The sequence below is a fragment of the Peromyscus leucopus genome, chromosome X (assembly GCF_004664715.2).
Source record: "Peromyscus leucopus breed LL Stock chromosome X, UCI_PerLeu_2.1, whole genome shotgun sequence".
Taxonomy (NCBI): domain Eukaryota; kingdom Metazoa; phylum Chordata; class Mammalia; order Rodentia; family Cricetidae; genus Peromyscus; species Peromyscus leucopus.
In genome coordinates this window covers 24270575-24287350 of record NC_051083.1, presented here as the reverse complement: position 1 = coordinate 24287350, position 16776 = coordinate 24270575, and the positions used below count along the sequence as shown (strand labels likewise).

General features: G+C 38.7%; 1 protein-coding gene across 2 annotated transcripts in view; it reads right to left on the bottom strand.

The window, feature by feature from the left end:
- Wwc3 (WWC family member 3) overlaps window positions 1-16776 on the bottom strand; it is a 109065-nt gene that overhangs the window by 36156 nt on the left and 56133 nt on the right. For both annotated transcript variants that reach the window (XM_028885936.2, XM_028885937.2), the window contains exons 4-7: window positions 15392-15468; window positions 13824-13903; window positions 2110-2239; window positions 1063-1212 (exon numbers count right to left, since the gene is read on the bottom strand). In XM_028885936.2, coding sequence (XP_028741769.1) covers window positions 1063-1212; window positions 2110-2239; window positions 13824-13903; window positions 15392-15468 — 437 coding nt within the window. The remainder of the gene's footprint in view (window positions 1-1062; window positions 1213-2109; window positions 2240-13823; window positions 13904-15391; window positions 15469-16776) is intronic.

The following is a 16776-nucleotide window of genomic DNA, read 5'->3' as shown; positions in this document are numbered from 1 at the left end:
AGAAAAAGTCATTTCCAGAACTCAATGAGTCTTGTGCTTGCTTCCTTTCTTCATACCAAAATCTCTGGGCAAAAATGACAAGTGTTTTAGCTCACAGATTTTTCTCTGTGTATTACAGTGTTAACCATGTTCTTTAAATAAAAGATCCTTTTTCAAAAATGTCTAAATACACTTTCATCAATAATGAAAACAAAAATTGAAAACATTATTTCCAGAACAGCTAAAACAAAACAATTCATCATTTATACTATACTTCCCCCAGAAAGGCACTATTTTTCAAACTTTCAAAGTACTATTAATAACTAAAACCCAGACATTCTCACAAATTGTTTTACCCCATCTCTCTTAAGCTTTCCTTTATTTAATGGGAGAAGTACCATAACTCCCACTAATGTTTTATCTTTACTTAATAACCCGTGAGGAAAAGAAGTCCTCCAAACTGCTCTCATTTGGTTGCAAATTAATTTCAAACTTCATTACAATTCATTCATTACATTCACTGTTCCAAGTCTCAAAGAAAATCAATTTCCTGACATTGTCTTAGGAGAACAAGAAATGGCAACAAAGTATAACCCTAAGTGACAGCGCCACAAAACCTTTGGAAGTCACAGCCTAAAACAGAGATCAGCAATCTGATCCTGGAGTCAGGTCCAGTCCACCGCCTGTTTTTTTTTTTTTTTTTCGTTTGTTTGTTTGTTTGCGAAATAAAGTTTTAATAGCAACCAATAGGCTTTCAAAGCCTGAGATATTTACTACCTGATCCTTTGCAGAAATCATTTGCTAAGCCACACTGTAAAATGTTATGGATATTTCAAGAAAACACTTAAGTTTAATGCTGGCAAAGCGACTGCCATTTTTAAGACACTTAATCACAAGACAATATGCATTCAAAATGCAACATTACAGCTAAATGTGAGGTGATTTTCCTTTCAAATTTATTGACACAAAGCCCAAAATATCTTTGAGGTAGAAATTAAAAGTTATTTCAAATGGGTGACAACACCACCAAAGCCAGTGACTCCTCTTTGGGAATGTTCATGTCTCTGTCCTGGATGAGCATACCTCCCCTATAGTATCAGTCTGGGAGCCAGCATCACAAAACTGCTGAGGGACACCAGAGTCACCAAGTGCGCCTGTGCTGTGAGAGAAATCTTGTAGAGTGTCCATAATGGAGCAGCTATTCTTGAAGCTGTCAGTAAGCTTGGCCAGGCTCTGGAAAAAAGTAAGACAAGTTCTGTGAGTGGAGACAGCATAGTTTCCTTCCTTTAGAAGCAGGTGTTTCTTTCTGGTTCAAGGAGGTCTACAGCCTAAGACTAGAGCGATGTCTCATCTCCATTATCATTAAATTTGTTTTTTTTTTTTGTTTGTTTTTACAAAAGCATCTTTTTCAATGCACATACTTTAGAGAAAACTGTTAGTCATTTAAGTAAAGAGAAACTGAATCCTTCTGGTAGCACACACATAAAATAGAGAATAGTTATGGTACCATTGTTCTTGCTTTTTTAAGCTTTTGTGTTTCTTAATTAAAACAAAAAAATGCATCGCTATCTCAAATGCCCAAACAGTTACTGGGTCTGACAAACATGCATGCCCCTTCAAATTTTTTAGAGGCAAACCAGAGATATAGCATCTCACAGACCACACTTTTATAACCTGATTTTTTTCATCCATTGTGCTAAATGGAAAAAAGTAATTTGTGGATGTTAACATGCTAAAAATTACAGTAAGTATGAATTCTAGCGCATGAAACTTGTTTGTATGGACATTCGAGAGAAATAAGATTGTTGACTATTTCTTTAGGCTTTGGACTTAATTCACTTTTGGCATTGCTGAAGACACCAGAACCAGAATATACAAGTGCAACAGAACTCAGGCAGTTGGCTCAGAACTGAAACAAAGGCATTTTGGAAGGGGCCAGTCATCCTGAGTTACTTAAGATGGAAGAGATCAGGCAGAATTAATACGCTTACTTAAACATGGGGTGCATGTGCTCAAAATACACATATATTTTGTACTCATAAATTTATGTATACAATAATATAAAAATGAAATAAATAAATGACAGATAGGTCGGCAGGCAGAGTTTTCAAGAGGCAGCCTTGGTTTTACCTGCATCAGGTCCCGCCGCTCTTTCTCGCCTGTACAAATGGCTTTCTTAATAGTACGGAGTTCACTCATTATAGCCTGAGCCTCATCCAGTTTGTAGTTGGTGTGAGAACTTGACATCTTCCGGTCAATCCTGTTTACAAATAAGAAATTAGAGTCATTCCACATGAGATTATAATATAGCATCCTTTTAAACAATAAATATTCAAACATTCCAATATTTAAAACAATATATATTCAAAAGTATCATAGAAAGGTGGAAAACAGTTAAAAGCAGAGTTTGAGCAAAAAACAGTAAAGACTCCATGAAACCTTCCATCCTTGTGGCAAATATGAAGACCTGAGACCTGGTTGATGGATATCTGCCTTTGCTTCAGGAGCATCCTGTGTAGGAGAGGAGGCCCATATCCTCTACTAAGCAGCATGCTTGAATAATACATGAGATTGTATATTCCCTCTCTGGGCAGATAACCAAAGTTTTTCATTTATTCTCAGCATTATTAAGGTCAGTGGTCAAATATGTTTATTAAATAAACTTATGGGTGAGATTTGTATGCCAGAAGAGTATATGGAAAACAGCAAGATGTGGTATGGTCCAATAATATACTTAGCAAAAATTGGAACCTCATTTTGTGGTACTGGGGATTGAACCCAGGACCTTGTCCAGGCTAGGCAGCATTCTACTACTGTACTATATCCTCAGCCCTCAAAAACTCGAAATGTATGCCTTCTCTATTCATTCATTTCATTCTAGTTATTACTTACCATTCTAGTTATCACTTATCTCTATCACTTATTCTGTCTACCTCCTTGATACTTTGCTTCACTCCAAATATCCATCCATCAAAACTTCCCTCCTCCTCCTCCTCCTCCTCCTTCTCTCTCTCTCTCTCTCTCTCTCTCTCTCTCTCTCTCTCTCTCTCTCTCTCTCTTTCTCTCCCTCTCTCTCTCTCCCTCCCTCCCTCCCTCCTTCCCTCCCTCCCTCCCCTGCTTCCATTCATCCACTCAGTCACCCTATGCACATATATGCCTGGCTGGTAGTAGTAGGTATAGAACACAAAACAACCAGACTTGGCTTCATCTTCCAATAGCAGGCTGTCTTGGCAGCATGTCCTCTGTCAGGTCTCCCATTCCTAAGCCTCAAGCCTGGGAAGCCTACAAGGCTAAAAAAATGGAGAAATTGGTCCAGATGTAGAATGAATTCCTTCCCTGGAAAGCAGCTACCTAACTCAACAGGTTCCAGGCCCACCATTACACAGGTTCTAAACCTAATAATTTCCCTCACAGGTTATCCTGAAGGTCTGGATCATCATTGTGAGCCCAAACTGCCTGGTTTTCCACTACACAAACCTAGTATTCTGTGAGTAGGAGTAGAATTCCAGCTACACCACTCATTAGCTGTGGGACCCTAGACAAATCATCCATATCATTGATCTCCTTCATTGTGTCTCAAATGGGAATACTAACAACATATAAGTTGTTATAACTTATAACTACTCCCACAGGACAGACGTAAGATTTAAGGAGAATATGTAAGGAAAGGACTCACCTGACAGAAGTCCTAGAATGTAATGTTTGTAATAATGATAATTATCAGGATAATAAAAGTTCTTACTCATTGGAGAAAAGGTATTAAGTTGACAGTTTTACTATTTTATTATTATTAATAAATTATTAATAAATTCCTTGTCATATGTGTAAAAACACAAAGCAAAGCTCAGCACCAGAGTTGACCTGACCTACTGGCATCCTTGGAACAGAAGGGCAAATACAGAAGCAAGAAACTGCGTTGGAACAGGGCAATAGAATTAGTCAGTGTTTCTGTGATAGCCATCAACTACTATGGACACTTATGAAGATGAAGACTAAGTCTTTTCCTAAGAGAACAGATACAAATAAACCACGGGATACCCCATATTGCACAATGACAATTCCAAACCAATCACAGCCTGACTCCACAAGCACTTCCATAATGGTCAGGTACACCCTATAAGTTTCTCAAATGTACATTTCTATAAAGCAAAATTCTTTAGTTATACACTATTTTAATTAGTTGCATGTATTTTTTAACTAAAGTGTTCTATGCTAAAAGTTAAGTTACATGAGCATGAACTGAAGTTTGAACTGTAGGTATTGTTTTTTGTTCTCAAAAGATCCCTACTCTGGATGCTTCACACCTTATCCAATTGATTGAGGCAATTAGTTTTAACTCCATAGCACCTTAATGGTTGTCATGAACTTTAGTAATAAAACATGAAAAGGCCAGGTGGTGGTGCATGCCTTTAATCCCAGCACTCGGGAGGCAGAGCCAGGTGGATCTCTGTGAGTTCGAGGCCAGCCTGGTCTACAAAGTGAGTTCCAGAACATCCAGGACTACACAGAGAAACCCTGTCTCAAAAATATAAATAAATAAATAAATAAATAAATAAATAAATAAATAAATAAATAAATAAATAAATAAATAAATAAGTAAGTAAGTAAGTAAGTAAGTAAGTAAGTAAGTAAGTAAGTAAATAAGTAAATAAGTAAATAAGTAAATAAATAAATGAAAAGTTCTGTTGAATGTGGTATGCAGGCCAGTAATCAGGCAGTGGATGCAGGAGGATCATAACTTTGAGGCCAGACTAAGCTACACAGGAAGACCCTGCCTCACAACAAAACAAAACAAAATGTACGTATGAGAGTGCCTGTGTGTCTGTGCACATGCATGTGTATTTCTCCAGCATAGTATCAACTAGCTATTTGGTGAATGCTTTAAAAGAAATAAATGAAACTCAATAGCAAAAGTGGCAGCATCCAGCATATAAACCGCTTGTATATTTTTTTAAATTCTTTTGTCCTCAAAAGCAGTCCCCCTTCTGCCAAAATGGCTGATTTTCTCACTCACTACAAGTATGCTGACCTGTAAGTTGAGTGTGATAGTCACAAAATTTTCTACTCTATACTTATATTACTGATCATAATTTCACAACAAAAATCAACATCATGGACTGAAGTTTTGCACAGAGGATGTTGCTAAACTAAATGATGTGATGAAAAGGGTGACTGGAAACAGATTAGAGAATCACCAGAACAAATATCAACTCCTGGTTCCCTGCTGTTTCTGAATGCCTACAGGTAGGACTGAGAATTTTGTTTACCCAACAACTAGCTCCCACAAGGTTAGAGGAGCCTCTTCTTACACTAATTATCATTCACTGACAATATAGTAATTAGTATTAAAATGAATTCCATGGCCTCTGTACATGTAAAGACCCAGAAGTTGACAGTAGAAAGAATTCTATGATAGAGAATGCTTTTGGTATGAAATTACTGAAGGACAAAGCAATACCCTCAAATAATGATGAGATTCTTTTTTAGCCCATGTCCAGTTCAAGAGCACAGGCTAGCAGTTAGGTCCAGCTACGTTCACCTAGAACTGGAGTGTATCTCATGGCTAGCATCGAAAAAACGTGTGAAAACATGAGTTCAATCACCAACACCAGAAAAAAAATTCCCTTGAGAGCTATTCATCTCAGCATTAAGACCCACAATGCAGGAAAACATAAAGCAGGGGCATCCCATGTATGCTTCCACTTTATGTACTCTAGAAAGAGCCACAAGTCTCTAACACAAAGGAAAATTCAAATATGTTCTGTACTAATCTTCTGATGAAAGGCTTTACCATATATTGTTGTTAATGTCATAAACCATAACCTCTGTAGGCTGTTGAGATCTACAGAAAAGAGGAAGGTCATCTTCAAACAAAATCCTAAAGCCAGGGATGTCTAATTGCTCTCTAACCATCAACGGCCACTGTGCTACTAGGCCTTCCTGCTGTTCCAGAATGAAGAACAGAGCAAGGCCTGCAACCAACCCTCATAGAGAAAAGGGAAACTTGACTATATTAAATGTAATTTTCCAAGTGCCTGGGAATGGGTGTCAATCAATAAAGTATCCAAAGCTGTATAGCTATGATTCACAGTGAAGGCTGCAGTCCCACACCTGCTCCTCTATCAGACCTGAATGTGGTGACTACATTGCAGCTTTCAGGGGTTGCAGCACCAAAGCTTGGCCACTGTTAAAACCTAGTAGTGGAGCCAGCAGCCTGTTGTGGCACCAGATTGTACAACAGGAATAGCAGCCATATCAAGGAAAAGAGACCCAACTTTATCAGCAGCATGAGCAAGTTAGTCCAGCAGTGGGCATTGCAAAGGCCTTCAGAGAATAAAAATGGACTTCAAGGCCTGGACCTGGGCTCTGGCCACAGCTCTACCTTAGTAGCCATGAGACAATGAAACAGAATAAAAATTAGGGGCTAGCAAGATGGCTCAGAGTGTAATTGCACTCACCATACAAGTCTGATGATCTGAGTTTGGACCAAAGAACCTACATAAAAAAGCCAAATGTAGTAGTAGTGCAAGGTGGAGACAGGAAAACTGGCTGGAAGCTTATGATGACCTTGATAACAACACCTCAGAAATAAGAAACCCTGTCTCAACAATGTAGAAGGCAAGAATCAACTCTCTGAAGTTGATCTCTGACCTCCACAACATGTGCTATGCCACACTCACACATCACATCTCTCTCTCTCTCTCTCTCTCTCTCACACACACACACACACACACACACACACACACAGAGAGAGACAGAGAGAGAGAGAGAGAGAGAGAGAGAGAGAGAGAGAGAGAGAGAGAGAGAGAATGAATATAATATGCCAAAGTAGCTGGATAGACCCTGTTTTAGGGATACCCTGTAACAGAAATCCCCAAGAATAGAGCAAGGCACCCATGAAGAGATGTTTATCATCAAACTCATATCATATTGCCCTAAGATTTCCATTTTTGGTGATTAATTGAGGATGCTGGTAGAATTTACTAGCAGAAGAAGGAAAAAGCCTAACACCTTAAACTCTCATCTTTGAGAAAAGAGCTGCCAGTCCTCTAGAGTTTTTCCATGTTAATATCACAGATTAAAACACAAAAGAATAAATAGTTTTGTTACAGTCACTAGGTTTTAAATGAAAAGTTCTAGAAAGGGTCTTGAATGCACATCAGAAAGCTTTTGGCAGCTTGCTATCAACAGTGGGTCTTGTGTGCAATGCTAGGTCTGTGCTATCACTGGGAGCAATGTTCCTTTTGTTTCCACACCATTTCTGTGTGTCTTACTACTATATGAGAGTTCTGCCAGAAGGGGGTTTCACAGGCTGTACCTTATATGCAGGTTAGTGGGGTGCTGTTAATGGAACCCTACTCTAGCTGTACACAATCCCATTCTTTTCTGGACCAATAAATCCTCAGACAGAAAGTGATGACTCTCTTATCTAGCAATGCCTCAGTGTGATATTAAATACTTAGAAGTGTGTAGTCACTCTTATTTAAGGAGACAAATAGGTGTAAATCTATCCATCCTACCTCAACTGGGAAGTTCCTTAATCAACAGTAAGGCTGAGAAGCTCACAGAGTGGAAGGAATGGACCTAGTAGAAATTGGTTGTTGGACCACTTAGTGGACACTCCTTTTGGTAATGTGAATAGTAGACATAAGTAAAAGGACTTCTTAAAATCCAGGGCTCAAATGAAATATAATTCAAAATGTAGAGGAGAAGGAAATACTTGAGCAGTTAATAAGAAGGCAAGCAGGCCAGTTAACAGTTCTCCTTAAGACCTTGGTAGCTCAGAGGGTCCCAGTATTTAAGAATGAAGTAAATGACATGACAGCTAGCAGAGACCATGATATCAGTCACTCCCACAGAACTCAGACTAGGATCCATTTATTATGTTGAGCTGTTCCTGTTCCAGAAATTGTCTGAGTCCACTTGATGGTGTAGGAACCAAGGCAAAGTGTCACACTTGAATCATGAAGGTAGCCAATAAGATAAAAATCATGAAAATAATGCAGTATCCATGGTTTTAAACAAAATGAATCCACTTTAGGGTCAGTGTGCAATTTAGAGTTTGCCTCTTTCAATAGGATGGTTCATCAAGGATCTAAGTAAGATGTCACTTGCCCCAGAGACCCACAGAAAAGAAGGATGAATTTAGATATTAAGTACTAGTTATAAAAGCAAGTGTCCCAGGTAGGCTGAGAGCTAGCAGGGTGGTCAAAGGGGCTGGCACAGAAGACTGGAAATGAAACTAGGGTGAAATGAAGTTGGTCTAGAAGGCTAACTCATCAAACATCTACTTTGTATTCTGGGAGAGAGAAGGCCACATGAGAGTCATAAGGTGAGGAGACATTTAAAAAGAATTTCTGTGGTTACTCACAAGAATCATGAATCACAATAGTGCCTCAGCTTAGAGTGATCAGAGTAGAATCTGTGAAAGGGATTGGGTGCCAAGTATGGAAATACCATACCATAAACAACAGATGTGGTAACAAGGGGGTCAGGGCAGCATTCTGGTCATCATACCAGTGTCAGGGACACTACAGTGTTAGGCAGATAAATGGGAGAAACTTAGGGTAAAGTCATGTTAGAAGCCCATGGTGGGCTTCTCAGTCAGGACAGCTCAGAATTAGCACAAGGTTCACTTCAGATCTCCAAACAGGGGACTACCAAGGGGATTCTGCCCATACCTGTGTGCATGCCCACCACATTCTTGTGTTTTGTTCATTCCAGAAATATTCTTTAGTTTATGCATCTATTCCTTCTATTTGCCTCTGGAAACTAGGTTTCAAAAATTTCAACAGAGTTGAGTGATCTTTCACTGAAATAGCCCTCTTAAGACTTTTTTCAAGATAAATGATGTTTCTATTTTCTGAAGACTTTTACAGAGATCCATGAGAGAAATGCAAGTGAATAATACACTTAGATCCTCTCATTCACCAATGAGAGAGGCAAAAATGCCATAGCTTGTCAACACATTCTGTTGGTAAAGCCATGGAAAACAGAAACGTTCATGTCCAGTGGTAGGAAGAGAAAATGATGTGGCTGCTGTAGGAAAATTTGGCAATGTCCAATATATGACAAATACATTCATCCTGTGACCAATGACTTTCAGGTACTTATCCTAAAAGTATCTTTTAGGAGACAGAAAGCTTATGGGAAATATTATGCATGGCTATAGCAAGTCACCAAAGCCAAAACTCACTGAAAATCTGGAAAGTTAAGAACTGAAATCTAAAATCAGGGAAACTATACAGGACACACAAATTCTTTTCCTGAGCAAATCAGTTACTGGGAAAACAAAAGGAGAAGAATCACAGATAAAGAGATTTAACTGATATACCCCAAAAATGCACTGTGTGGGCCTCATTAGAATTTGGAGCCAAATAGAATGGGGAAACAGGAAAGCTCTTTGCTGATGGGTGCCTAGTAAGTGGGATACTAGGACTCAGATTATGTTCACAAAGGGGTCTACAGCTTTAAGAAAATGATTTATTGATTAAATGTGATTTGGGGATTTATTCCAATAAGAACTTAGGGAATGAGACAGGGCTACATATTTGCCAAGACTAGTCACTGTGGGGTTAAAATAGGGAGAGGGCTATAGGAGGCTTGTTATATTCTCTCTCTCTATCATTGAAAGCTTACCTCTCTCTCTCTCTCTCTCTCTATATATATATATATATATATATATATATATACTCTCTATATACTATATATATATATATATATATATATATATACACACATATAAAACTTCATCATTAATCCAGAGAATATATCCAAGGTCAGTTCCCCTCCACAAATATTTACAACATATATAGATTTTTTTAAAAAAAATACAAAAGGTTCTTTTTTACTCCCTTGGACTCAAGCATAATGATGGATTTCCTTGCTAGCCAGGAAATTCACCAAGATAAACAAGTCAAGTTTAAAATGTTATAAGCGGCCAAACTCCTGTTGAGGTGCTCTGAAGTTTCTGGGAAGCAAGAACAGCAGACAATTTCTGGAGGAAAAACTAAGGCTGCTGCCTTGAATCGTGTTAGTGTTAAAAACAAAACAAAACAAAAATCATAAGCATCGTGTTTATGTACAACAGCTCACTTGTTATCTGGACTTAGATTCTTGATTTCACGGTAAGAGTGAGATGGTCATTTTTTTTCTCAAAATTTCTCCATGAACAATATAAATATTCACAACTGATTTGATCCAAACATAAGTACCCAATCTTCGATAGCAGAAAATTAATTAGGATGTAAAAATCTCATAGTCAGTGGTACTCAGGGCAAGGTACCAGCTTGTTTTTCACTTGCAAAGAATTTTAAGAGTGATGTAAGTGTCTATGTTTTCTCTTTTTCCTGAGGCTATATCACAGATGCAGTAAACACAGTGATAATGCAGTTTCCAACAGAGCAGTAACATGCTATTCAAGTAGGGCCCTCTCTGGGGAGCTTCTTCCTAAAAGGTGTTTGAAGCCTGGCCCACTGGTAGGACACAGAAATGAAGTTAAGCCCCTCAGGACCAAGGCTTGGTCCAGAATCTCCCCAATCTACTTTTTGACAGGTAAGGTTGGGTATTCCCATGAACTCTGTCAGACAAGAGGAGCCTCCCCTTGGAAAGAGGCAAGTTTACAAGAACTGCCCCCAATCATGGAGTCTTGCTAAGGCAAGCAGAAACTAACTAAAAACACCATACCTCTCTCTTCTAGGATCCCAATTCATAGTCCATGTCAGCTATAGGCATGAAGTTAAACCTCTCCCTGTGCTAGTTCATACTACATAGCAGGAGAAACAGAGGCTACCTCCTGTCCTCAAGCCACTTACAAGTACAACAGATGGACTACTTCCTAGCAAGGTCAAAGGGAAGTCCATTTTCCAGTTCCCAGAATATTTTATGTTCTAGATTATTCAGTCTTAACCGGATATTACAAACTTTGTATTCAAACTGGGAAACAGGCTATCCACAATGGGTCAGGAGAAGCACTGGGCACCAAGCTCATTAATCCCCTGCAAAAGCCACAGCCTTCAAGGAAAAGTGTAGAAATTGGCTCCCCTGTGAGATTTGGAGCTGCTGGACACCCTCAGATTCTTTCTGAATCCTAGTCACCTTCTTCAGAACATTTGCAAGTAAAAAAATGAAATGGACTGCAGCTTCCAACATATAAAGAGCCCATTAAAATGTTAGATTATCCCGTACCATAGAGTAAAGCTACTAGTAGCAAAGGACACTGAAAGCAGGAAATCAACACCCTATTCTACTACATAGTAGTCCAGGCAACTTTTGAAAACCTATCAAGCCCAATTATTAATTTGCTTTTACTCTTTATTCATCCCTTTTAACGGAATAATCACAACATACAGGGAAGCATCCTAGAAAGTGTTGGGAGACCTGGAGGCTCTCTGGATGATTGGGGAAGGGGTGGGAAGATAAAGAGCCTGCACCAATACACTGGGAAGCACTGCATCAAGTAGACCAAATGAGCAACAAAGCCAGTAGCCAGGAAGCACACAGTGACAATGCAGCTTCCTACAGAGCAGCATTGGAGAAGAGGCTTGATTTGCTTAAGACGAAACTTTTAAAAAGCAGAACAAAAACAGCTGTGCTAACTGGCTAGTGTTAGTTAAAAGAATCTCAGATTGCAGAATCAAAACCCAGGCAGACCACACAAACAGACTGCTCAGTGCTAGTAAAGAACAAAGAGGGATAATGACTTTAAAAGAGCTCAGATGGCATTACGCTGATGGGTTTATCAAAATCCACCTGCAGGGGGCATGCCTGTGTTTCTGAATAAACTGCCATGTTTTTAACATTCCTGGGAGTCAGGGCCAGAGAAGCCAAGTTCCCTCAGGCAAAATGCAACAAATCCTTTGTTTTGTGTCTTCCCTGGTACCCAGATGACCTTAATATTAGGTACACATAAAGCAACCCTGAACCAACCCAATCTGACTGACTACAAAAGTCAGTCTCTGGCTGGATAAGTGGTTCACACATTCAAGTACTTGCTGAATAAGCAGCAAACATGAAGACCAGAATTTGAATCACCAGAACCCATATAATTGTCAGGGAGGTGTGACAGCCTGCTTATAACTCCAGCACTCAGAAGGTGGAGATAGGAGTTCTGGGTTACATTGAGAAACCCAATCTTAATGAATAAGGTGGAAAGTGATAAAGACTCCCAGATGTCAGTCTCAGGCCTCCAAATGCATGACATACAGGTCCACACTCAAACAAGCATATACAAACACACCACAAACACATACACATGAAAAAAGAAAAATAGTCAATCTCAATTTAATGTTCAAAAATAGAGTCTGATATGACCAGATCATACCACTCACACAAGGCTAAGATAATTACACTAGTCAAACACACTTATCTATTAACTCTCCATAAAGATCAGCACTGCCCTCATATTTGTTACAGTGTTACTGAATGTGAATCCAGGATACAAAACATGCTATGTTGTTCATCTTTACACACTACAGTAACCATGCAGATGGACCCCCTACCTTTGTCAAAGATTAACTTGATACTAGGCAGGTAATTTCCCACTCTGGGCAACTGAATTTGATCAGTGCTGTTAATCAACTGCATATTTATACCCTTTCCCCACTCTTCTGTTGAAGCCTTATGCTCTAATGTGAAGGCACTTGGATGGGGCTGGGGGTTACACAGGTCATGAGTGTACCCACAAATGTCCTTGAAAGAAAAGGAAGAGAGACTAAAACTTATACAACCTCTCTGAGCCATGTAAGGATACAGTCAGTGTAAAGGTGACTATCTACAAGTCTGGAACTGGGTCGTTTCTAGGAATAGACTCAGACTTCCAGACTTCATGCAGAATTATGAAATGAAAGACTGTTCTTCAAGCCACTCACCTGATGGTATTCTGTTGTAGCGGGCAGAATGGCTAAGACAATCATGTAAAGAGGAGAAACACAGGCACAGAAAGTTTGAAGCACATGCCAAGTTTAGCCAGTGGAACCAGGCTCTGAAAGGTCTCTCAGGCAATAAGTCTACACTATTTCCTTTAAGATAACTAATTCTTTCAGGCCAACACCATCACCATCTATAAACTAACTCTTGTTCACTTAATATGCTGATTCAATACAGCTTACTAACTATGAAAAATTCCTCCTCTGTTTATAGGAATACGGTTCTAACTGCAGGGGCAAAAAAAGGAGGAAGTCCAGCAGTACTATTTGTGATAATGGGAATCTACAGCTTATGATGGCCAATGTGTAGTCACTAGTCTTGTGCTTCTCAACTGTTGGCATTTGACAATGTCTGGACACATTACAAGTTATTGCAATAGAAGTTGGATGGATGCTACTGACAGCTACTGGGTAGAGGTCAAAGATGCTGCACAACGTCTCTGTTGTGCAGGATGCTGTACACCAAGACTCATCTAGCTCAAAATATCGCTATTGTCATGGGAGAGAAAATATGTATTACTCTCGTGTGACCACTGAGAACTTCAAATGTGACTAATGAGACTGAGGAACTGTAATTTTATTTTAATTGATTTTAGAATTAAAAAATTTAAGAAAAACTAATAAAATCCTGAATTTAAAGGTAAATAGTCATGTGTGTCTTAAGCAGTACAGCTACCAAAAAGTATGCATAAATACAAAAAGAAGAGTTTTGTTTCCCAAGTATTTCCATTTGAAGGAATAAGATATCTTCAAGGAAAAGAAAGATTCTGATATTTGGATCAGAAAATAATGAGCATAAATAAAAGCAAAAAGCTAAATTCTTGAGGTATTTGAACATGACATGTCCAGGTACCAAATGTATCAGAAAAAAAGGAAATCACAAGAAAACGCTCCCATATACACATGCAAGTAACTCACTCTTGTAGGGTCTCCACACCCTTTTCTTTATACTGTAGCTCCTGCTTCATCTGGGTCAGCTCTCGTTTTAATCTGGAAAGCTAAAAACATTTTTTTTTTAAATCCAAGCAGTGATAAATTATTTCTACAATAGTCATGCAAGTTATTCCTTAGCTTTCAACTGCATGGATTACCCAGTCTTCACTACTCTAAGAAAACTGCCTTGCTTAGACTAAAAGGTCCCCAATCCTGTGGAGTGTTGTAAAAAACTGTCTTCTGAATATAGCACGGTATTGCAATTGTGAACTCACAGCAACTCTGGTTACCTGCTACAAGACTTATACAAAATCAAGCCAGCCAAAATTCTAGCATAGATGTGGAAGAGGCTCCCTTTCTGAGGAGTTCTTAGCAGTTAATGGGTGATGGGGAAGGAAAAAAATCTTCTTCTTTTCAGAATGTGGCCACTGGTAGAATTCCCATCCTCCAGTAGATACTATCATACCCACACACATATGGTCAAACACTAAATGGACTTAGGTTATCAAAAAAAGGAAAAGACACTAAGTTGGGAAAGGGATGTGCTGGGGGAATATGGAGGAAGCTGGAGGGAGGAAATGGGTAGTAGATATGATCATATTTCATTGTATACATGTATAAAATTCTCCAACACATAATTTTTTAAAGCCCCCATTCCTAACAGGTCCTATGCAAGTGGGGAACAGTACTTGTTTTTTGAGGATAACAATGTACATATCACATAGCAAATGTAAAATTTTGTCATCTTCATTTGTACTTACTCTTCATAGATGTTACCAAGGCCATTTGCAGCCTCTGACTACCTAAACCTCAATTCCCTGATATGATTCCTTAAACAGATTCTGGAACCTAATCCATGTCTCCACCAAACCACAGGGGAATGGGTTTACAGACTTGCAAGTTTAAAAAGCTCCCCAGGTGGTGGTCTTTGCTGAGCTTAAACTTGAGAACTAAAATACACAACCTAGTTTATGGAATGGCACATCAGTAAAAGAGGAGGCCTTATTACTAAGATGTTTCTTGAGCTTTGTCACAAAACAATACATGGGTCCTCTCTCGGACAACCAGGTGGATAAGGGCCTAAAGGGATGAGACAAGGTGTCACTTAATGAATGTAGGTGTCACCAAGGAAGGAACAGACTCCTGATGAAGCGCTGCTATAGGAGCTGGAACTCTTTGGGACTAGCAACCTAAGAAGAACAACAGCTACCAAGGGTCAAAAGTGGTATCCTATTGGCACAGACAAGCAGCCCAGCAACACTGGGCCTTGACACCTTGCCATCTTCCCAAATGGTTGAACGGTCTATCCTATAAAACATGCAATGGATGCTGGCTACTTTTTTTTCTGATGAGCAACAGCCTTAAAATAAAGTATTTTTTTCTGCTATTGTAAAACAAGTGAAAAATACAGCAAAATGCAATATAATTTGGGAAATAAAAATCCTACCAATATCTTGGTGTTAGACATACTGATGATCACACAATGAATCATGATAAATATTGCTACATAAAAATACAGTGCTTCCAGCTGTGAAAACCCTGCTTTGACTTACCCTATCCCGGCGACTTGCTATTTCTGCTTTAATCTGGTGTGGATCATACTTTGTATTGGTTGAATATCCAGAGAAGGCTAAGGAAAAAGAAAATGTTTTATTTTATAACAGAATCTTTACAATAAATGAACAAAAGGAACTTCTGATTCATCGTGTTAAATTCTCCGTCTGGAATGTACACACGGGCACTGGCTCCCAAATAATTAACATTTCACAACCTCAATTCTTGATGTTTGATTTTTTGCATTAGGGTTTACTACATGATCACATAAGAAAACATAAGCTACAGGGAAATAAACTGTTTACTTCTACTAGAAATCTATGAGGGTTAAAGCCCAAACAGACATAATGGAGAAAAGACTATGGTATAGAAAATTGTTCTTAGTTACTTTATTTTCCATATAAACACACAGAAGTGACTAAAGGATAGAATCATAAAGATAACTATTGTTATTCTCCATGGTTGCATGTCAAAGGATTTTATGTTTATTGTCTTTGCATCTATAGTTTCCAGATGGATAATTGTTGCCATGGGAAGGGAAAAAACACTAAAAATGTATAAAATTAAAAGACAGCTAATTTTCCAGTTCTGTCAAAATCTAGTTACTGTCAGTCTCATCAGACTGAACTCAAGTTACTTGTTCCCTAGAAACTGAAGCAAGATATTCATACTTTGATTCTCTGTCTGCTTGGATGTCTGGCTAAAATAAATTTATAGCTTCTTAAACAGTGTCATGCATGTTATTTAATGCTTTTTAAAGGCACAGTGTCATTTATATGACTAGTCAATATCTGGGGTGAATAAACCCCACAGATCTGCTTCCGTCCACACAAAGCTGCAAACCCTTTCTAGCATTCAAGTGGCTGAGACAGCCAGTACCTGTCCCTGTGCCCCTCATTTCTCTACACTGTTTTTATCCTTCTATTACTATCACTTTTGTTTACACGGCTGAAGGCTTGGTGGCTTGTACTATGGCAACTTGATTTCTATTCTCTTCCTTAGTTCCATGGTCTTCATCTGTGAGCCAACCTACTCAAGTATCATCAGCTTCCTGGTGTTGTCCCTTTCGTTCACTCCTGTGATTTCAGTACCTATGACTGACCCTCTAATAGTTTAACTTACATGCTCAAAACTAGAATTTAATTCAAGATCCTTTCCTCACTTTATATTGGAAAGGACAGCTTAAAACTATCAAGTAGCTTACACAGCAAGATTATTTAAAACTTCAATTAGAACCACATCCAAAGTTAATTTGGGCAGTTCAGAGCTCCTATTTTAAAAACAGCTCTATGGAAAATCTACTATTTAAGCCCCATTTAGTCAGAAGTTCAAACAACTGAATCTACTGGAAATAAATATCTGAAAGAGTGAAATGTCTGCCAGC